Source organism: Saccoglossus kowalevskii, chromosome 6 (genome assembly GCF_978046115.1).
Source record: "Saccoglossus kowalevskii chromosome 6, keSacKowa6.1, whole genome shotgun sequence".
Lineage (NCBI taxonomy): Eukaryota > Metazoa > Hemichordata > Enteropneusta > Harrimaniidae > Saccoglossus > Saccoglossus kowalevskii.
In genome coordinates this window covers 29,963,426-29,987,959 of record NC_140646.1, presented here as the reverse complement: position 1 = coordinate 29,987,959, position 24,534 = coordinate 29,963,426, and the positions used below count along the sequence as shown (strand labels likewise).

General features: G+C 34.8%; 2 protein-coding genes across 4 annotated transcripts in view; both read left to right on the top strand.

The window, feature by feature from the left end:
• Positions 1–197: 197 nt before the first annotated feature.
• LOC100372565 (uncharacterized) lies at positions 198–3,005 on the top strand. Its single transcript, XM_006813393.3, has 6 exons — positions 198–326; positions 858–1,020; positions 1,606–1,734; positions 2,177–2,266; positions 2,467–2,571; positions 2,846–3,005. The coding sequence occupies exons 2-6, from the start codon at positions 870–872 to the stop codon at positions 2,866–2,868; spliced, it is 498 nt and encodes a 165-aa protein (XP_006813456.2). The 5' UTR covers positions 198–326; positions 858–869; the 3' UTR covers positions 2,869–3,005.
• A 1,063-nt stretch (positions 3,006–4,068) lies between these two features.
• LOC100376524 (solute carrier family 12 member 4-like) overlaps positions 4,069–24,534 on the top strand; it is a 67,644-nt gene continuing 47,178 nt past the window's right edge. The window contains exons 1-2 of one of the 3 annotated variants that reach the window (XM_085500344.1): positions 4,069–4,309; positions 15,365–15,391. In XM_085500344.1, the coding sequence (XP_085356470.1) occupies positions 4,189–4,309; positions 15,365–15,391 (148 nt within the window). In that variant the 5' untranslated portion in view covers positions 4,069–4,188. Of the gene's footprint in view, positions 4,310–15,364; positions 15,392–18,336; positions 18,416–24,534 lie in introns of those variants that run through there. The other 2 variants (XM_085500345.1, XM_085500346.1) reach the window with 2 other exon arrangements.

Sequence of the window (24,534 nt, the reverse complement as noted above, 5' to 3'; positions counted from 1 at the left end):
GTACTTATAATACAGTCGTCATGGTATATAATACCTTGACCGTGGTCTAATACTAGTTCATCTATTAATAAAACAATGAAGATCGGGGTGACAAGTATATACCAAGTGATCTCTATTTTAAAGAGTGTCCTCATGTCGCTCACATCTCGTCAACCATGACTGAAATGCTTTACATAGTTCAGTATTTGAAGTTGCGAGAAACATTGTGTCGAGGTCACGACTGCCTGCCGCAGCTTGATTTGCGTATTGTCTCTCACATTCCACCCACGAGTCCAAAGCGTGAAACTTGTAGTTTTTGAAGATTTTCGCCATTAAGAGATACCCAGGTAAGACAGGTCGCGTTATGGAGCGATATTTTTTAGCAATCTCACCAGGCCGATTCCTCTCACTGGATTTCGTTGTCATTGCTGTTATTTTGTTAGACACTAATACTATAATGTGAATAATTGTTGTGCCAAGAAGATATTTTTATTTTTTTAAACTTTTGTTCTGAATGGAATACATATCTATACTAGTGTTCTGGTGACTGTATTGCTGAATTACAATTTTATGAATACACCACCACTAACACTATTAGTTTTATTTAATATCGACGACATGTACTTAATAGTATACGTCAACACATTTGTTACTTCTGTAAGTGTGAAAGATATTCGAGCTAATTTCTGAAAAAAAATATTATTATAGTTATTATATCACATTTGACGTAAAGGCCTGCATACTAGTGTATACGCAATTGTCGGATTAAATTGCTCATGGTCACCGATTATCGGATTAACGCTACCACAATAGCGTCACGTGGTTTATCGTGTGTGTCGAGTATTTTGGTGAATTATCGCAACAAATTTATTTCATAGAATCTGCAAAGCATGAATCTAAGTCTGGTATGTCTACTCGTGACCATGGCGACAACGACGACGTCTGCGTATAACGCAAATAGACTGGAAGAGTTAAAACGTCTTATTGAGGGGGAATTGGACGAGGAACTGCACAAAATGGAAGAGAAAGGAATCTTTCCAAGTAAGGTTGGATGTTTGGTTCATGTTAAAATAGTAGATCGGCCTTGATAGCAAGGACAATGGTCAGAGCTGTCTGCTTGTAGCGAGTTATTGATCCATGTCAGGAGATGGGCAAACACAAAAGCCAACGTGGAGCTGTCAGTGTTTTATGTGACATTGATATATCGCTGATATATTCCCTGTGTTGTGGTATCAAGACGAATTATGTATATACTATACAACTTGTATAGTAGTAATAGGTATAGGTAATTTTGAGTATTTTTAGCATTGCTCAAAACATTTTATTGGTATTATTATTATTACATCTTGCTAAAAACAAAAGCAAATTAAGGTATGATTTATCGCAAAACTTAAAATGATTTGTATATCTGTGTGTAATGAAAATTTGGCAGACGGATTATTGTTGTTTTTCAATATTTCGTAACGAATACTACAGATATAAATTATACTAACAAGTTTAGTTAATATGTATTTATACAAAAAAATCATTTTTCATCAGATCACATCACTGTAAAATATGTAGTGAGTGGCAAGCAGGAAGCTATAAAATACGTTATCATATACTTATTTCGTCTTTTTAATCTAGAAAGAAGTTTCTGTCGTAATAGTGACGGCAATTTCGACAACAAGTGTCCTTATTCAGCTCCTTATTGTTTCACTGGGATAACATCCAACGGAGACGCGAGTGCACAGAACGTGTGTTCGCCCTCACCAGGTAGGTATTATTCCAATCCATTGGGCGCAGGGTGGCTACTGTTTTTGATAAAGTTCATCACCATACTTTAATATTAAATCAATTAGTTTAAGTCATAATGTGTTATGAAATTCACTTCTATGTCTGCAATTCAATGAGGATATTCATATGAGTAAATCCGCATTAATGAAAGATTGGATTATACATACCTAATATCATACTGTGGAGCTGTGCTCATATAATTGCCGAGGGGTCTATGAAAACTTACTGAGCCAAGAGGTCTCACTGTGCTAGGGGTACCAAATATGCATATGAGATCCCCTACTGAATACATAATATCCGATTAATTAATAATGTATGATTTGGAGGAGAGGGTTCTAATTCCTGAACCTACGAACATCATGATCCACCCCAACATCGCGTACACACTATGATGAAATAATTAAATTGTTTGAATTTTCAGATCCATGTGGCGGAGTTCCCTGTAGCTCACAAGAAAAATGTGAAACGTACTACCTGAGTGGGGAACCTGGTTTTAGGTGCACAATCAGTGGTAATCATTTTTACATTTGTCGTATATACTTGCAGTACAACTTGAATGCAACTTGAGTCATTGAGTAGAAATGTCATGAAGATACACATTTTCTGGTTTATCTTTTGAATCCTGTACAGACGACCATGAGGGCGCCTCTCACATGTGACTTGGTTGATTAACAATTCATTTTCTCTCTCTATCTCCTTTGCCTGTAAAAGACGAAGTTGAAGATTTTGTCCGTTTCTGTGACTTCTGTGAGAATGACCTTGGAAGGCAGTGCGAGACACTTTCACAAGGCGGGTTTGGTTGCATGCGGAAATCAGGTGACCATAAATGACGAGTAAATTATTAATACCAGGAACAATTGTGTTATTTCACAATAATTTGACGTGAATATATTTGTGTAAATTAAATTAATGATGTATGCAACATGTTTTGTTTTGTGACAAACTATTGGAGTACGGCGGGGGCACATTGAATGTCATCATGGCGGTGACAACTTGAAGAAGCTTGCGACCGTGACCGATACCCCAAAAAATCGATGTGATTCAAGGTTGCTAAGCTTATGGTGAATGTTTGAATTTTGTTCTCTTTCAGGAGGAAGTCGGATACTAAACTGACACAGAGTTGTGATTAATTGTATCTAATCTGAAGTACTTATCACGTGGTAGACCAATGTACCCTACTAGTAAATAACTAACATGTGATGTATATTACACCGTCAAATAACGTGTTAATAAAATTATTATGTATACTACATAGTATTTGCTGTCGAATTATGTTAGTTATTTTTTTTTTCATTCAGTAAAATATTTACCTCAATTTATAAATGTTGTGCACGATATTTGAATAATATCACTCGATAATAACAGTGTGGCACTTTTCGAGTTAGCTGAGAGATTTATGTTGATAAACAGTGATTTCCCACAACTTATTGAGTTCTCATAATAGAAGATTCCGATCTAGCCGCGATGTGTACAAAATACCAATTTTGATTTCCCTCAGAGAACCCATATCTCTCGTGTTGAGAAATGTACTCTCCTCCCTCCTAGTAACCATGACGATGTAACCATTTTCCAAACTTGTTAATCATAAATGACATGTTATGCTTTTATAGTTTATTTGACATGTAAACATGTCTAATTTCTATTCCGTCGATTCAATAGTGTACTCTGAATCACACCGTGACATAGACCCATCTAAACTAGTTGCTTTAACAGTCGCCCGATTGTGTTCACGTTTGTATTATAAGTTTTAAATGTATATTTTCAGTTATATTCAGGTTCAGATAGTTTGTACGCCGACTGCATGCTAAATATGTTTGTGTAATATGGGCACCAAGCCCGGTAACACCAGTATAACATACATTGTTTTCCGCGTCCTTGACTGGCTTTGGCTCCACCCACCACGCATTACAATCGCGCTTATTGCTTTTTATTACGAAAAATGATTTACTGTGCCAGTAAACAACGATATAGCTAAAGAAAAAAACATATATGAACCAGACAATGTTTTGCAATAACAACTTGTGATGCCTTTTTTTAGTAATGAATATAATTTACAACATTTCTTGTATGTAAAATCGGATTCACTAAAAATCCACCGCTCGCGAGACCGGATTGAATTGAGAAAGTAAAAAAAAAAATCAACTGATTCTGAGAAACGTTTACCAAAATTGACTTGGCCTGATTTACAAATTAAACCCGTCAGACAAGGTCTCGTTTAATCAATTGTAATGCTGAAAGTAATTATTTTAATACGAAAGTTTGAAAGTGAAGTTCATCTACCCGCCGTGCATTGTGGGGGTTTCGGTGAAAGCGAGGCTACACAAGACGCCATATTTTCAGTGATTGATTCTCGAGGAATAACAGCCAGGGTTTGCCAGCCTGCAGAAACAAAAGTAACAGTCGATTGCCGTGATTCCATAATACTCGTCAGCGATGTCTGTTCGATTCGTGGTTACGAAACCAGATGAGGATTTACGAAATACTGATAGCGAGGAACCGAATGCCAGTGACGGAAAAAATTCGCCAACGGGCATCGAAATCATCGATATTATCGGTAAGTCCGTCCGTCCGACACTGGCGACACCCGATTTTCCGATCAAAACTTCTTTAGTTTCTGTCACAATACTTTTCACATATTAGTTTATACCGAACGTTTGAAAACAAAAACATTAGTTCTTTTCTAACGTACAAATTTAATATGTCAATATTTTATGGAACTACATCTTCTGACGACATCCTCTTCGACAATGACTTGTTAAGTTGTGTAGGCAGCATGTGCGGAAGTACTACGGACTGCTTTTGAATATTGCCACCCATTTCCGTCCGAGAACGCCTGGAATTTATAAAACTGTCGATTAATCTGCCATAAAAGTCCTTCGACTAGAGCCCATAATATTACTTTTCCTATTTTCGAGAAGAATAATAAAAACAAAAGAAACATTCGAAAATGACATGTGTCAATATTATGATAAACAATGATATTGCTATTTATTTTGTACACTAACGACGCGATTCGCCGTCAATTTTTGAAGTGCCCGGGCTCTTTTGTCTATCTTTTTCTTTATACCCAAAAGAGGGATGTATTCAAGTGTCAACTTTGCTTTGTTTTTACATACAGCATATTTGAAAGGCTGCATATGATATATTTAAAGATGCAGAGAGTTATGTGAATTGAGTATTTTTGCCACGTTATCATTATTAAAGTCAAAGTCAATATTGTTTTACATATTTCTTCAAATTGTTGATTAAGACCTATATCCATTGGGAAATTACAGCCAAAACAAGGTCAGCTTGGACGTTCAGTTGCGAGACGTAACAAAAAACGCAGCCAGTGATACATTTTTAATATAAAAATACAAAATAAACGCAATCAGAGGCGCCGATCACACGTGTTGGTAGTAAATAGAACGCATTGTGACACAGTTTCACCAGCGTCTTTCACTGACGCAATATAATTATGCTATTTCCCAACGCACTTATATTTAATACATTGACGAAAAACACCACAAGAAAAATGTAAATCAGGCTTGTAATTACTAGTAACTCAACTCGAACGCAATACTCATCTCTGTAAAAGTGGATAAATTCGAACCAGCCAGCTCATGACCGGAGACGTCCGCTCGTCTTCGTTGATAACTCGCCAATTCACCATAATCGTGGTGGTGAACTGTTTAGCTGATTTTTTAAAAGATGGACATTCAATTCGTATTCATCCTAACTTATTTGAATATTCTTTCGGAAATTTGAGACATTGTTCAAAAAATCCTGTATAGTTATATGTCTGATGTCAACTGATAATACGCAATTATCCAGCCAGTACTAGAAATTATTACTGATAGTAAACATGTTTTTTGTATTGGAAAGTTGGATACTTGAACGTATAGTCTCCGGGCGTGCAGTAGACAGGCTTAATCGTACTGTCACATGTTTTTCGTCTTACTTAGCCTTGTCTTTTCGTCTTAACTGTCGCAGTCCGCTTCATTGATTGTTTAGTTTGATAATTTATAAACATATATTCAGCGTGAGACTGTTGCTTTCAAGTTGTGTTAATACAAAGATGATTTAAACTTGTCCCTTCCGTTACCAACATATTCAATATACGGAAATAGCATGTGTGTGCGTTTGCATGAGTGAAAGATGCAGGTGAGATTTCTCGTCGCAACATGTTCTATTTATTTCCAACGCGCGTGGTCGGCGCCTTTGATTGCGTTTATTTTGTTCTTTCATACTCAAAATCTATCGCTGGCACTGTTTATTTTGTCATGTCCCACAACTGAATGTCCAAGCTGACTTTGTTTTGGCTGTATGTCTATTTAGTTCAAAAATTAAGAAATAAATTATTCACAAATTTATAAAATTTGTAAAATGTGCCCAAAATTTGGGTAGGAAAATATATGTTCCAAGGGTGTAATAGTTAATCATTAGCTGATGTTGGTTTATTTTCATAAATTTAAAATTAAATGACTGTTCTCTGTAAACAATGCAAACACATGTCCTTTAGTTTTGTAATACTTGCTGACATCAAGAAGTCTTAAATTTTTCACTCAATGTGGTCGAGAAAATTTGTGTGATATTGAGATATATCTATACCATAGGTAACAATGCCAAATAACCTTGAATAGACAATATTTGCCTTTTTACTTCTCATTTTTGTACAACAGTTCTTCTAAATTCATACTTTGGCTCCAACTTTTTTTGATCACATACATAAAAGAAAAATTTTAGTTATCCTCCACAAATGAAAGCATGAATGGACAATGTGTACTTGACTGTTTCAAAGATCACTAGTAGTAGTTACTCATTGCACTTCTCTTCAAATAATAACATTTGACCTTTGACCTCTATGCTTGGTATGTAATCTGACTATACAGTGACTTCCCCAAGCATTCTACATACTTTTTTCGTAAATGGAAGAGTTTTCCTTAGACACAAAGCCTCTCTTGGCATATTTAGGTAAGAATTAACCTCATTTTTACATATCATATTAGGGTGTGTGTGTTTGTCCTTGTGTTACTGTGTTACTGCAATGTGTCACAGTCCCATGTAATTGTGTGTATGGCTTTTGTTATTATAAATACTGAACTTGGTTCTCCATTGGTTTAGGATGAACAGTTAAAAAAGGTAAATTTTCAATAAAATTCAGGACATTAGCTACTGATACAACATCAGTAGCTTTCAATTTTTAATGATAGTCAAATTCAAATATTTCAAGTATAGCAACTGACCAGATAGCAACAGTCAGTCTACTTAGACTGGCTGCTACTGCCTATTTTCCCATACTATGCGTCTATGGAGGAAGTGATATTTTGACCTTCTGCTCAGTTTTATAAATCCGGTCATCAAAAAGGTTGGGGAAACTCAAATTAGTCATTTCCCTTAGGCTTATAAAAGAAAAGAAGAAAAAAACTGTTTTGCTGATGTCTTGGTAGTATAAATGATGTAGATATAAATAATTTGTATCAGCCTGTGTGCTATTTATATCATAACTTGATCTGCTTGGGCCTCAGAAGAGGAAACTTACTTCAAATAAATGACGTACCGGTTGATATTTTTTAGCTTCGCTGTCGACTTTGTTGAGCGGAGCTTATCATATTAGTGATTGTCCGTCGTCCGTGTCAATGTTTTACTTTTTCGACTTCTTCTTGAAAACTACAAGCCTGAATGCTTTGATACTTGGTGTATATGTACCTTGGGTAGACCTCTCTCAGATTTGTTCATTTCATGATGATATCTTCAATTCTCTAATTTTGGTGAATATTTTTGGTAAAAAGTGATATTTTCGACTTCTTGTTAAAAACCAATAGTTCAATTGCTTTGATATTACGTATATAGATACTACATGTAGACTTTTCTCAGATTTGTTCATTTCGTGATGATATCTTCGATTCTTTAATTTTCGTGAATATTTTTGTCATTTTTGGTAAAAAGTGATATTTTGGACTTCTTGTTAAAAACCAAAAGTTCAATTGCTTTGATATTACATATATAGATACTACATGTAAACCTTTCTCAGATTTGTTCATTTCGTGATGATATCTTAAATTCTCTAATTTTGGTGAATATTTTGTCATTTTTGGTAGAAAGTGATATTTTCGACTTCTTGTTAAAAACTGTAAGTCTGATTGCTTTGATACTATACATATTGTTCATTTTTTAATGATGTCTTCAGTTCTTTAATTGAAATGTGCATTGCTAACAGCGGAGCTATCTCAGCTGATAGGATTGGATTGTGAAGCGTTGAGGCTTTCAAGGGAAATATGTCACGAATAAGTTATTTCGAAAAGTCAATTTTAAAAGTGATGAATGACCTTTTGATAATTATTAATATTATTGAACTGGTAAAGATTACATTTAGTACCCTAGCTAGCGATGGATTACGGTATCGATCAAAACACAGAATTGAGATGAACAAATATTTGGATCAAAGTTGAATTAAAATCAATTATCACATTTTTAAAGTATTAGAAGATTGCTGCAAGTTTTTTAGTTTTACAAGAAAATGATTTTCATGAGATTGGGGAAACGCGTCTTGGGGTAGGGAGTCATGGTGATTTTCATGAAAATTGGTTAAATGCCTGTAAAATGTTAAATTATGAAAATTTGTGAAGACTAAGGCTATATGACCTGTCTGTCACAGTATATGACTTACAGTACATGTACTTAGATTTTACTAAATGAAAAGACTCTTTGTACCTAAGTTTAAAAGAGTAATTGTATACAAGAACAGCCAAGCATTTTGGCAGTTGCAATATTGTTAACATCCCCGCTGAGTGTATACCAGTATTAAATGCCTATAATAATATTAGTTTGTGATTGTCTTCAGTGTTTTTTTTGCTGAAATATAATTAAAAATTCATTAATTCTCTGTTTTTATTTTGACAGTATTATTTTTGTGGGGGAAATAGGATCTGGGTATTTATGTGAATATGAAACCTTGTAAATCAATGAATTACCTGTATAATGACAGTTGATGTTCACCAGTGGGAATTCTCAAGTGATATGTGTACTGATATTTCCTACTTGAAGTCCGTAGTGTAGGAAAACCCATGTTTTTAGTTACATAGAGAACTCAGCTGTTTTCAGTTGTGGTGTTTAAGATTTGTCACGCTCTTAAGAGTAAGCTGCAGCCCTATTTTCATGTGTTGAAATAGCAAGAAAATTAAAAAACAATTTTTGAAAAGTATGCTGGCAATAATTTATGGGAAGCCTGTTAAAATGGGAAAATATAAATTCCACAACTGCAGATCAATTTCCAGGGACTTCTGTTTTATTAATTTCAAAATATTGATTGCCAGATAAGTTGCCTGTATGCTTCAAAGGTTTTAAATTAACAATTAACTTTAAAAAATACACAACGCCAAGGAGAGTATTGCATGGAGTTTTAAAAATCTTAAAAATTAAGAATGTAAAATGTTTAAAAAGTAAAAAATCAGAGTTCAAATAAATGAATGAATGAATGAATGAATTAAATAATGTGTCATTCATAATTCAGGGAATCTTCGTAAAAAAGTGTAAGTTTATTTTGTGTACTGTGCTCTCGCTGTCGCTCGCAAATGTCGTAAATTACGAAATTTGGACAAGATTTACGAACAAAATAAATATCTATTAGTAGGATTTACGAACACATTTTGTACAAAATACCCTGGCAAATCGCCCTCATTTAATTGTCAAGACTCGACTGCGATCATCACGCGTGTTACGGTTTGAGTGATTGCCATTTTAACAATGCCCCGTTACTTCTAAAATTGCAACAATTGTTACATGGTGATCGCGATCAACACGGAACTGCCACTGAATGTACTTTTCCACTCTAAATTTATTTTGGTGTCATCGCACATGCGTAGTTTAGTCGACATGTGTTTCAAGATACCCCGCAACTTTACTCTCAGTATGGGACGGTTTCATGTCGCCCTTATCAAACACGTGATTTGTTTATTTATTGAAAATGGAGACTACGTCAAAAAGGAGCAGACAACTGCTCGACGAGTATTTTTCACGACGAGATGGAGAAACCGCTAAATCGTGTTCAGAACCAGAAACCCATGGGTGTCCTAACCCTGACAGCACCAAGAAACGGAAAGTTGATCGTACTGCAGCACGATTTCAGAAATAATGGAAGGTTAGCTGCGGTTCCGTAGCTCTTTGGTGCGACATACAATCTAATTTTGCCTTACCAATTTCATTCGGACGTCTAGTTTTTATTTTTGACTCCCATGTGCGAAGCACAAAATGGGAGTCTTTGCAGTTAGTGTGTCTGTATGTGTGTATGTGTGTATGTGTGTATGTGTGTATGTGTGTGTGTATGTGTGTATGTGTGTCCGACTGTTCCACTGCTATCTCAAGAACCATACATCGGTTTTTGATGAAACTTGGTGCATAGATGCTCTGGGCCAATGCGCAGATTTGATTAGGTTTTGGTAAAAATCCATGCTCGTTAATTACCTAATTTGCATGATAATTAGCTAATTTTTAGCTGTTCTATGACTGTTCCACTGATATCTAAAGAACCACTCATTGGATTTTGATGAAACTTGGTACATAGATGCTCTGAACATATGCGCAGATTTGATTAATTTTTGGTAAAAATCCGTGCATATTAATTACCTAATTTGCATGATAATTAGCTATTTTTTAGTGGTTCCATGACTGTTCCACTGATATCTAAACAACCACTCATTGGATTTTGATGAAACTTGGTACATAGATGCTCTGAACTAATGCTAGGTTTTGATTAGTTTTTGGTAATAATCCGTGGATACTAATTACCTAATTTGCATAATGATTAGTCAATTTTCGGTTTTTCCACTGATATCTCAAGTACTAATCATCACATTTCAATGAAACTTGGTACATAGATGTCATACGACACTGCACAGACCTGATAGTTTTTATGGTAATATCAGTACATATTAATTACCTAATTTGCATAATTAATTAATTTTCAGCATTTGATATAAGTAGTTAGCATTACATTTCAATGAAACTTGGTACTTACATACTCAAGGACTATGCAGAGATTGATTGTTTTCGATAAATATTTGTGCATATTAATCACCTAATTTGCATAATTAGTTAATTTTCAGCTTTTCCACGGGTATCTCAAGTACTAATCATCGCATTTCAATGAAACTTGGTACATAGATCCTTTAGGACTATGCAGAGACCTGATTAGTTTTAGGGTAAATAATTGTGCATATTAATTACCTAATTTGCATAATTAATTTTCAGCTTTTCTACTGATATCTAAAGTACTAATCATCATATTTCAATGAATCTAGAATTATGCAGACCCAATTAGTTTCCGGTAAATATTTGTGCATATTAATCACCTAATTTGCATAATTAACCAACTTTCACACTGATATCTCAGGTACTATACATCACATATCAATGAATGTACATGGATGCTGTAGGACAATAGACAGACCTGAATAATTGTGGGTTAAAATCTGTACATATTAATTACCTAATTTGCATAATTAACCAATTTTAATCTTTCACACTGATATCTAAAGTACCGTAAAAACTCCAAAATTTCGACTGGTTTTAAATAATTTGTGTTAGAAATGTGACGTGTTTTTAGAGTCAAAATTAAGGTGCATTTTCGGACGGTCGAATTTTTCAGAATAGAAATCAGCAAAAAAAAATGGGGATGATAGACAGTGTGCTTCATTAGTTTTTAAAAAATGCAATGTCCGTCAATTGACGTAAACTTCCTCATGTTTCACGGTAAAAGCAAAGGTCGTGGCCGAGTTGTAACTCAAAATCTAAACAAAGTCATCAATCAGTGAGTATTATGACAAGCAAAACAAAACATCAAGACGCGGAGAAGAGGTCAGCACAAAACTAATAGGTCAAAAGACAAAGCTGTCTCGCACTACCTAGGAAAACTTGCGAATGTTCGAAGTACAGGTACCCATTGGACAAAAGATACATGGAAGTTTAGCAAACGATCTCCCCGACCCAGTGCAATGTATCCGGTTAGAATCAAAGCTCACGTGTCCCTTATTTGAGCACCGTACCGGTGATTTGAGGGACCAAATTCTGCCGTAAATTCGCCCTTGGATTAAAAAATATAATGGGATTTAAGAAAATAAAATGGGACTTTTAAGGTGTATTTTGGCGTCATTTTTCGGACATTTCAATCAATCCTGCCGGCTAAAATAGAGTCTAAGTTTTACCGTAGTCATTGACGTCTGTCTATTCAAGAGTACACGTGTATGATTTTTATCGTGACTAGCGTGAGCGGGTAAGCTTCCTTTCGAGAATGAGCTGTTATCACTGTGAACAATGTTAAATTATTCTTCAGATGACCAGTTTATTTTTTAAAAACAACTAATTTTTTTATTTAAAAAAAATCATGCCGTTTTCGCATCATCCAGCTTTTTGATTGGTTAATTAGCGATTTGACCTATTTGACCTAAGAGAACATGGCGGATATCCTACAGCATCAAACGTTTATACGAGACCGGAATCATTCGCTTACGATGAAAAGTTGACTTTTATTTGTATTTCATAACCATTCAACAAATTTATTTTGTGTACATTATTATAATCACTACTGAGTACAGTAATAATCAACAATTCAGAAACGCAGCATGCCGAGATTTTTGTGTTCGTTTTTATTTGAAACTTCGTTTATTTAGAATATATTTTCGTTACCAATAAAATAAAAATCTCTCAGTCAATCAGAAACCCGGATTCATGCCTTTGAGGAAGGTCCCGTTTGAACGCTCACATCGGTTTTTTTTTCGTTTGGGGGAAAACTAAAACTGGTCGCAATTTTCGAATAAGAATGAGTCGGCAATTTTTAGTGGAGTCGAAAATTTGGAGGTAAATAAAACACCAAAACCCGGCAAATAAATAGGCGGTCAAATTTTTAGAGGGGTCGAAATTTTGGAGTTTTCACGGTGCTAATTATTCCATTTCAATGAAACTTAGTACAAAGATGCTCTAGGACAATGTACAAACCTAATTAGTTTGGGGTAAAAATCTGTTCATATTAATTCCCTAATAAGCATAATAATTCATAATTTTTTGGTTCTAATCACATTTCAATTAAACTTGGAGACATAGATTTTCTGTTACATTGCGCAGACCTCATTAGTTTTACACTCAAATCTGGTCATATTAATTTTCTGATTTGCATAATTAGTTTTCAGCTAAGTAATTTCGAATTATATTTAATGTGTCTCCAATACTCTCAGCACATGGGAGTTCTTTCTAAGCTTTCTTTGATTGTTGTTGTATGTCGAACATGTCACGTAAATAATGCGGTCGGCAACATAGGGCTATGATTCCACAGCTAATGGAAGGTGAGACAATGTTAGCGAATCGATCGAAAAATACTATAATTTGTGTAACATTCTTATAGGCATTCTTAGCATTGAGATCGAGTTACAAGACCAAAAGTTACTTTTTCACTTTAATTCAGAAATTTCGATGAAAATAATAGTCATTTTGTGTCGTCATAAACGTCAACATGCGGGTTTGCATGATGAGCACGGGAGATTACTTCATAATGATATTGATTGGCATAGAGTTTTTTTTTCTGAGAAATTTCCAGTGAACTTTTGAATGATGACTATTTTCCCCACTGTTAACAATGTGAGTTTATCATGAATATGTTTAATTAATACTGAGTTATTCAAATAAAGGTTCTGGTGTCTACATTGCATATTTTGTTGTGATGTTTTGTTGTACCATCATAAATGGTACATTTTGTGGAGCAGACTGCCTAATTTGATGTCATGAAATTACACACAAAATTAGAGCTCAGGTTGCTACCAGCAAGCACCATTTTCAGCATGCTGTTCTTGTTTTTGGCGGACGACAGAGGGGACAGCTCCCTCTCCTTCTCTCTTCCCCGTTGTGCTCGATCGCGGGAAAATGCTCCGCAGTTTCCAGACAAAGTTTACTAATACTTTTTTTTCCTGATTAGTAAATTTACTATTACCTAGCAAATTCCAGAGAGAGCCCAGGTGTATCTGTATCACAAATGCAGACGAAGTCCAAACGTAAGATTTATGAGTTTCGCTTGACCATGCATGCATCCAATTATATACATGCTGCTTGTTGATTTTTTTTCATGTTGTTGAGCTACAGTGTTTCGGCGGCCATTTTTGTCCCATAAACCACCAAAAAACATACCATACCATCAACCGTTTCTCAGGTATGCCTTCACCAATTTCATTCAAAATTAATATTGATATCACTCAGTTTATATTGTTATTTGATTCAAAATGGCTGACTTGTGACCATTTTTGTCCAAAAAAAACAAGATTTGAACATGTTGTCAACAGTTTCTCGGACATGCCTGAACCAATTTCAACCAAACTTGGCATTGACATCACTCATGGCAGGATACTGATGCACGTCATTTTTTTTTGTGATTTCTCATACTTTTGACTGATTTTGTTGAAAGAAGATATAATGACCATATAATGTAAACATTGGCACATGATTTATTTTGTTTTTTGTTTCCATGACTTTTGACAGACTGGTGGCCATTCTTGGCCCCTAAAACACCAAACATAATTTCATTAATCGTTTCTCAGGCATGCCTCTGCCAATTTAATTTGAGCTTGGTATGAACAATCAAATGATGGTACTAATCCTTCTCCAGAAGGCCAAAGTGGTCAAGTTCCATTTTTTACCTTGAAGACACTGAAAATCAATCTCAATATCAGTCCGATCTTGTGATGTATGTGACTTAAGATTGCACTAAAAACTGAACAGGACTATGTCATTGACCTTTCAACCCTTGTATTATATGTGGTCACTATCAATGTAAAAGTGCATGGTGCTGGCAGAAGATGCGTTAAAGTTGAATTGTCAGCAAACGTCTATACTGATAGAAACATCATGACGCATCATGCTCTTCAGTTATTTATTGTCTTTACTACAATAAATCCCATCATGCATTGCTATTCTGTTCAAGTTGTGCTTCAGAAGCATGCTAAACTTAACTATTAAACCTTGAAAGTATGTGATGTTTGAAGTTTGCTCAGTTGCTCAGAAACACGAGTTAAACATTCGTCTTATAAATTCAAATGGAAGGGAACTAATGGTGTGGTGTGCATACCAGACTTGTCTTAATAAAAAATTCTTCACATCGATTATTGATTTTTTATTATAGTCCAATTTCAATCGTTGAACAGATAATCCTGCTTACGATTTGGTTGCTTGATGACACCCTGAGATGCTGAAAAGTCAATCACATCCAAAATTACAGTTTTCAGTATATGCATGTATTGTATGCGCAGATATTGGAAAATGCATTAAAATGTGAGCCATGTAATTTGTGGTACATGAATGGAATACATACATTACATTTACCGGGGGTATACTAGTACATATAGTATGGTCAGACAACAACTTTTTGGTACTAACTCAGGGAGTCTTAATCAAATTTGGTGAGATGCAGTATGTGTTGCTGTTGTGGACTCCCCAAGCTTAAACAAATGAATTTGAACTAAACCCTCAAGCACATTCGCCCAATTCATACACTGAAATAAATGTATCGTTCATATCACATATTTGAATATTTATTGCAATACTCAGAATTCAACTTTTTAATTTTACATTTTATTGTTCTTCATGCTGCCAGGAGATGGAAAACCTCCAAGAAAACCGGGTAAGAAATACAAATGTTTACTATGAGGGAGATGGTTGTTGTGTTCAAATTTCATCTGAACAAACACCGCATTTCACATGTGTCAGTAATGTTGCATGGGAGCCACATCCAACATGATATGCAGTGATGATTTCTGTAACCTTTTTAAATTTTAATGTTTACCTGTTGACTGAGGGTACACGTACTTGTGTACAAACAATTGAGGAACTAAAATAGACATTTTGTTGTGACAAACAGGGTGATTAACCTCAAGAAAACTTCTAAACCTACCAGCTACAAAATTATTAGTGGTATTTCTATCTTTCGTCTGTATAAGTGTGTGGCTGTATAAGTGTTCTGTATTTATCCGGTTATTGCCCAGGAGCCTAATCGTGATGTTCCCCTAGAGTATAAGCATAGTGCTTTCTGACCATTGTCTTTCAGAATAACTTAGCAATATCCAAGCAACACATGGTGCTATGTTGAACATATCATTCGCGACTATTCTTTAAACTTTTGGGTTTAATGCATGCTATTATACCTTGAGGGAGTCCCAACATTGGAAAACCAAGTGCACCATATTTGCTCTATTAGTAGTGCATACATATAAATTAAAGTATTATTTCTGTAATCAAAATTAATAATATTTTAATAACTCAGTATGCAATAAATGGGATTTTTATATGATCTTCTATTGGAGATGTGCTTTTAATATAGAAAATATGGTGCCATATTTGCTATACAATAAATGTAATTTTTGGTTTATTTGCACTTAGCTATTATAACCATGTTTAGACTATTAGATCTATATTCTGGTGTTGTGTGATGTATGATGTAAAAGTAAAAGCATATTAATACAAACAAACTCGAACAAAGTGATTTGCATGAAGCGTGTATCAAATTTAAACATTCATTTATGAATGATTCATTGTAACATCTACATGTTACAGCATAGAGTAATATGTGCATTCACGCTTTCTATGCTATGCACCAGCCAACGCACCAGCCAACGCACCAGTTCGGTGTTGTGCATAAGACAAGCTGAAATAGGTAACACCTCTATGAATTGAACACCTAACACAGGCTCATAGAATGTCATAATAACAATAATGAACAACCTACTGTGTGCTATACTGAATTCTGAGTCAATTCTAGTGTAGAATCACACACACTATCTCGCATAGAATTGACGACTCGTCAAAAATGGTACGCTACTGTGGGTCATTGATTATTAGTGTAATAAATACAGTACATATAAATGTATTTTTATGATAAGTTAATTTTATATTAAAAGACTTAATCATTTCATAATGCAATACTGAGAAAACTCAATGACATCAAAATGATGGATATTGATTATATATAGCTAATACTTGAGCTCCATTAATTCTGTTATGAACTTGAACTTGAGATTTTAGAGGGCACCCTGTCCCATTTTCAAGTTTGATAAAATTGACTTGGCTTATAAGATTTGTATATAGAGTAAAAACTACCATATTTTGTGGGGGCACTAGAAAGGCAAACTCCATTGGCATGGAGGCAATTGCCTTATAATGCCTCGGTGAAGTTCAAGCTCTGCTGTCATGTGACTTTTTAAAGGTGGAACGTACCAGCATAAAAATATACAATGAGTATATGTTAATTTATTTGTTATTGGTGGATGACTTTCAACTTTTCTGTAGATGGGTGATGTGTTTTCAAATGCAATGTAGACTGAATTTGCAGAAGACTATACATGTACACAATGTTACTAGTTTATATACTGTATTAAGAGCTCACATGTTTAAAAATACAGATGCCCTGGTGAAAACATTCATACTGGCAACCTCAATGTAAAAATGACCAAAGTAATATTTAGGGCCATAAAGATAGTTGGGTAAAAATCCCACCAAAACTAACACTTACTCACACACTCCATTCACTTTTAATAATGGTCAATTCAGTAATCCAGGAAAAATCAGTCTTTCATTTACAGCAAGATCCCAGTGCCCTGTTTCCCTCTTTGCACAATACCTGCGTTTACAAATGCTTCTCAATTTCTAAATAAATATAAATATTATATAATATTATGCATATTCCAATAATTTACATGCAGAAACCTATTTAACATCAGAGCAAAGGTATCTCTCGTGATAACCAAGCAGTATAAATAATGTCCTACCATCATCTAAAAATTGATGATGAGCTTGTTGCTAGGATACAGACTCTTGGGTATTACAGCTGATTAAATAAGTCACATAAGAAAGTATTCTTGCATTATTGCCTAGCTATCTATTTACCATGTTCACCTATGTACTTTACACAAATAAAACCCAAAATCCATGTGGAAGGCATTAAATAACGCAATGTAGTGACAATCAGGGTATTATGTTTTCAGAATTATCACACTATTTAGGTGTTCTTAAAAAAACATGGCTCTTTGTCACCCCTTACACCCCTTGGTTATAATGAGGTTATAAATGGTATGCTTATGCTCAGTTATTATCACCTGCCAAATATGCTAATTTTTCCATGGAGTGGTCTTATTTCCACTATAAAACCATTGATTTTCACGAGTACCAGTATTTAATTTCACTATTATGATGCTTTCAGCCATTTCACTGGGTTTTAAGTTCACAAAATTGACAGAGAAACAGTGAGCCTTAGTATTATTTTTACATGTTCAAGTGGATTTAATTTAATGAATTTTACGTATCTGCAAAATTAGTTAAAATAAAAAGCTGCGAATATAGTTAATAAGAATAATTAACAGTATATGCTTGCATTGAAGAAATATCGTCATTGTATCTTACATGTGCATGCATATTTGTAAGTGATTAAATTAAACATTGAATCAAGCTCGCTTACTCACCCAGCAGATATCAATAATGTATTTTTTCAGCATATTTTTTGAAGCTTACCATTGTAAGACCTGATATAAATAGTTGTACTGACAACATGATCTAAAAATAAAACACTTGTTGTGTATTGATACGTAAATGAAGGACGTCAGCCTCATGATTTGTGTACACTGCCCTGGAGTTGTTGGAAATGATGAAGTTGATGGTGAGAAAAATACTGTTGTTTTGATGCTAGCTATTTGTATGTATATGTTAACCAGACACCAGCACTCAGATTTGACATCATGTATGGGAGTTTACCACATAAAATCTATAAGCAAATCTATAAGTCCATGTACGCTGAAGTCAACGGTGAGTATTTGATAAGCTGTTAGGTAATGTGTGAAGGGAAGTAAGGTTTTAATTGAGCTACCTGTAATTATACACAACTCTTTAAAAAAAAAAACATAATATTGATGGGCTAGGCAACAGTTCTGAAAATTTTACATCACTCTGGCATGTGTGCATGGTGAATTTTGTCACAGAAACATATTCCATATTTGGGACCCTGTGAGAGGCTGTGTCTATATAACCATCTTTCTATCATAATTTTAATGCACTATGCGTTGTTTCAGCTAATCACTTGTGGGCCCTAAAGTCCATATAATCTTAGGTTTCCCGAATACATATGCTAGTGAATCGATGAGTCTCTACCACTGATTTTGGTCTTTTCTATCAAGTCTGTAACACTCACATGTGACGTGTGAATCCTATTTTAGCTCCGCTGTCGACTTTGTCGAGTGGAGCTTATCATATGAGTGATTGTCCGGCGTCTGTCCGTCGTCGTCTGGTGTCCGGCGTCCGTGTCAATGTTTTACTTTTTCGACTTCTTCTTGAAAACTACAAGCCTGAATGTTTGATACTTGGTGAATATGTACCTTGGGTAGACCTCTCTCAGGATTGTTAATTTCATGATCATATCTTCAATTCTCTAATTTTGGTGAATATTTTTGTCATTTTTGGTAAAAAGTGATATTTTCAACTTGTTAAAAATCGCAAGTCCAATTGCTTTGATATTACATATATAGGTACTACATGAGGACCTCTCTCAGATTTGTTCATTTTGTAATGATATCTTTAATTCTCTAATTTTGGTAAATATTTTTGTCATTTTTGGTAAAAAGTGATATTTTCGACTTCTTGTTAAAAACGACAAGTCCAATTGCTTTGATATTACATATATAGATACTACATATGGACCACTCTCAAATTTGTTCATTTCATGATGATATCTTCAATTCTCTAATTAGTCCCCGTTCGGACGCAGTGTTTTGCCCTGTGTGCGTCTGTGCGTCCGTGATCACCTGTATCTCGAACATGCATGGACCGATTAAGTTCAAACTTCACTCATACATCACACATTATATGGGACATATGCACATGCATTTTTTTCATGATCTGATTAACGATAGCCGAATAGCGACCATTTTAAGGCCGAAAATGCATCAAAATCGCACATTTTCACCATTCCGGACCCGGATCTCAGTTATGCATGGACGGATTTTGTTCAAATTTGGTACATACATTAAACATAATAGGACCTTGATGCACGTCATTTTTTTTTTTGGATCGGGTTCGAAATGGCCGACTGGCGGCCATTTTGTTTTAAAGAATTCAGTTCTGGATCCGTATCTGAGACATGCTTGGATTGATCGAGTTCAAACTTCACACACACAAGGTACATCATGTCACAAATATGTATGTGCATTTATTTCATGATCTCATTAACGATAGCCAAATGGCGGCCGCTTTAAGGCCGAAAATGCATTGAAATTGCACATTTTCACCATTCCGGACCCGGATCTCAGTTATGCATGGACGGATTTCATTCAAATTTGGTACATACATTAAACATAATAGGACCTTGATGCACGTAATTTTTTTTTTCGGATCAAGTTCGAAATGGCCGACTGGCGGCCATTTTGTTTTAAAGAATTCAGTTCTGGATCCGTATCCGAGACATGTCTGGATTGATCAAGTTCAAACTTCACACACACAAGGTACATCATGTCACAAATATGTATGTGCATTTGTTTCATGATCTCATTAACGATAGCCAAATGGGGGCCGCTTTAAGACCGAAAATGCATTGAAATCGCACATTTTCACTATTCCGGACCCGTATCTCAGTTATGCATGGATGGATTTTGTTCAAATTTGGTACATACATTAAACATAATAGGACCTTGATGCACGTCTTTTTTTTTTTCGGATCAAGTTCGAAATGGTCGACTGGCGGCCATTTTGTTAAAGAATTCAGTTCTGGATCTGTATCCAAGACATGTCTGGATTGATCAAGTTCAAACTTCACACACACATGGTACATCATGTCACAAATAGAGATGTGCATTTGTTTCATGATCTGCTTAACAATAGTGGAATGATGGCCATTTTAAGGCCGAAAATGCATCAAATTCACGTATTTTCACAATTCCAGAACCGGATCTCAGTCATGCATGGATGGATTTTGTTCAGATTTAGCACAATGTGTTGTACATATGCAGGTGCATTTCGGTCATGATCTGCTTTGAATGTATATGTCACTCAAATATGAACGGAACGGGGACGTGTCATTGACAATGACTTGTTTTGATGAATATTTTTGTCATTTTTGGTAAAAGTGATATTTTCTTCTTGTTAAAAACCACAATCATTTATGGTTAAAAATTATATTTTTGAATTCTTGTTGATAACAGCAAGTTCCATTGCATTGATACTATGCATATTGTTCATTTTCTAATGATATCTTCTGTTCTTTAATTGAAATGTGCATTGCTAACAGCGGAGCTATCTCAGCCGAGAGGCTGCTTGTTTTTTTATTCCCATCCTCAGATTGAGTTGAACTCTAGACTAATTATGCATCTGACATCGACTATACCACAAATTTTTATTTCAGAAAGTAGAGCCAAATGCGTAATTATATGTGGTATATTTCTCAATCAAGTTAAAAATATTGTTAAATTTAATATAGGCCTCTGTATCGTTAGAATACAGTCCTGTTCTAAACTAGATGCTGATTTAATAACACTTGAAAATTCACAAATTCAACCAGCAGATTTATTCCATATTGTGGCCATCTGTGTCGATGAAGGTTTTGAAACTTTTGGCCAGTATTTTCAGCCCTTTGTCTTCATTTAATTTTCAGCCATATACAAAAGGTAGACTTTATGCACATGTTTCACAACACATCGATTGAGTTTGTACAGCAAACAAGAGTGAAACAAGTGAAAATACAGCATGTGTTCTGCATATCAGTTGTTAAATAACATACTAATAATTTGCATATCACCAGTGAATATACAGGTCGATCACATTTGTCATAACTAATCGCAAACTCATGTTCCAACAATTTGGTGCATACTCCGATCGATGTGTTTAATATTCATTAGAAAGTATTTCACTCGTACGTATATGGATATCCCATGAAATTCTATAGGAACACCAAAAATGCAGGTGGGATGTTTTTCTTTTGCTCATTTGCATATCTGTAATCGTGAAGAAGATGTTGATTTTATTTGTCAGTGCAATAAAATAAACTGCAGTACAAATCATGTACTACTAATAATATATAGAGATAATAATATACATAATAATTCATATTATAAACAAACTATTAATTGATAATAAATATGTACCATCATAATATTAGTTGATAAAAAAAATGCTTACTGTGCAAACAAGTTTCTTGGTTAGTTCTCAAATAATAGATATGCCATGCTTTTCAGATATGCAACGTGTCAAGTAAAGGAAATGATCATCTTATGTCTGCTGAAATTTCCGTACACCGTGTTAGTCTACAATCACTTCTTGGTTTATTGTGTCTTGGACTTCATCCATGATGTACATTGTAAGAGTTTTAAATGTTCTACTGTGATTTCCAGAATTCATTGAAATGGAAGACATTACGCTCTTATGATCTTGTGGCCAGATACATTGTGGGGTGCGGATATAAATATTGAACAAATCTAGGACAGGTTGGTGTCTCCTCTGAGTGCAAGTCTAGTTCAATCTAACATAACTACATACAGAACTCAATGACCCTTATCATGAACAGTAGTGGTTGAACTACCTCTTCTCTTGCGTCAATGCTCTGTGAGAGCTACAGCGCTCATATCTTTAAATGAATTGTTTGCAATCCCATGATGCCTGAGTGCATACTTTGCAGTATTCTCATGATAACCTTATTCCTGCTTGTACTTACAGTCAAGCGAGAAATTATATAATAACCCCCAAAAACAGGGAACTAGATTTGTACCTGTGTGATTATTAATGTTCAATGACGAGTCTATCATGTGATAGTTTGTTGTTGCGTACCCAGTGTTCAAATCTGTAGGAGAGTTTTATGGAATTCTGTTATTTCTGCCAGATGTATAATAATGCCTCTTACTTTTGTGCTCTGTATATTCTTTATACTAGGAGAGATTAATTAACCTGTCATTGTCAGGAATAGGAATGATTGAGTGTGTATTTTTGAGTGACACCTGTCTAAAACTGTCCACAGTGACATTTGTAGAATGAAATCAGCAGGAAACTATGAAAAGCAGTAATGGATTCCGGAGAGAATACTTGCATTGGAATCTGGGGTTCTTTTATTGGATTAATGTTTTATCTGAGCATGTGTTATGATTTGAATTTCTGGTTCTAGGTACCCACCAACACATAAATGTATAATAATTACAGTCATCCAGCCAGCAACCCTAACTCAAATGAATATCCTCTAATTCAACTGGTTTTAGGTCCCCATCAATCCATACCTTATGTCATTGACTCTACCAGCAACCCAACACCATTCACCTCAACCCCACCCACCCATTAAGGTGGGTTCACTCCTCCACATTACACTCTTCTAGGCATTTTTTTAATATCTTTCAGCTAGCCAGTTAAAAAAACAAACAAAAACAGACATTCACGTTAAAAGTTATGGATGGGATGTTGATTCATCTAGCTTGCCTATTTATTCATGCAAATAGTTTTTAATGCTTGTAAGGGCCACGATGAGCACTGCACTGGGCGTTCAGTATGTAGCTAAAAATAGCAAGTACTGTAATTCTTCTATTAATCAGACCATGAAAAATAAAAATTTGGAGGTGGCTGAAATGTTAAGAGAAAAAATAAAAAAAAATTTTTTCAAGAGGTTAAATTATTGCAATGGTCAATGATAGGATGATTGTTGGATTTAAGATGTTAATAGAGTGCATTTGTGGCAGAAAAATGGTAAAAAAAACCTCTGACATTATTGACTCCCATGTGCGAAGCACATAATGGGAGTCTTTGCAGTTAGTGTGTGTGTGTGTGGGTGTGTGTGGGTGTGGGTGTGTGTCCGACTGTTCCACTGCTCTCTCAAGAACCATACATCGGTTTTTGATGAAACTTGGTACATAGATGCTCTGAACATATGCGCAGATTTGATCAGTTTTTGGTAATAATCCGTGGATACTAATTACCTAATTTGCATAATGATTAGTCAATTTTCGTTTTTTCCACTGATATCTCAAGTACTAATCATCACATTTCAATGAAACTTGGTACATAGATGTCATATGACACTGCACAGACCTGATAGTTTTATGGTAATATCAGTACATATAAATACAAATACATATAGTTTTTCAGCTTTTCTACTGATATCTAAAGTACTAATCCACATTTCAATGAATCTAGAATTATGCAGAGACCCAATTAGTTTTCGGTAAATATTTGTGCATATTAATCACCTAATTTGCATAATTAACCAATTTCCAACTTTCACACTGATATCTCAGGTACTAATCATCACATATCAATGAATGTTCATAGACCTGGATAATTGTGGGTTAAAATCTGTACATATTAATTACCTAATTTGCATAATTAACCAATTTTAAGCTTTCACACTGATATCTAAAGTACTAATTATTCCATTTCAATGAAACTTAGTACAAAGATGCTCTCTGACAATGTACAAATCTAATTAGTTTGGGGTAAAAATCTGTTCATATTAATTCCCTAATTAGCATAATAATTCATAATTTTTTGGTTCTAATCACATTTAGACTTGGTATATAGATTTTCTGTTGCATTGCGCAGACCTCATTAGTTTTTTCAGCGAAGTAATTTCGAATTATATTTAATGTGTCTCCAATACTCTCAGCACATGGGAGTTCTTTCTAAGCTTTCTTTGATTGTTAATTAACATTAACGTCAAGGTGGATTCTGAAAGTGGGCTGTGGCAATTTCCTAAAAGTTAGAATTACTCGAGAAAAACTTTTTTTAGCAAAAATGCTATCTAAATAAGTTTATGGTAGT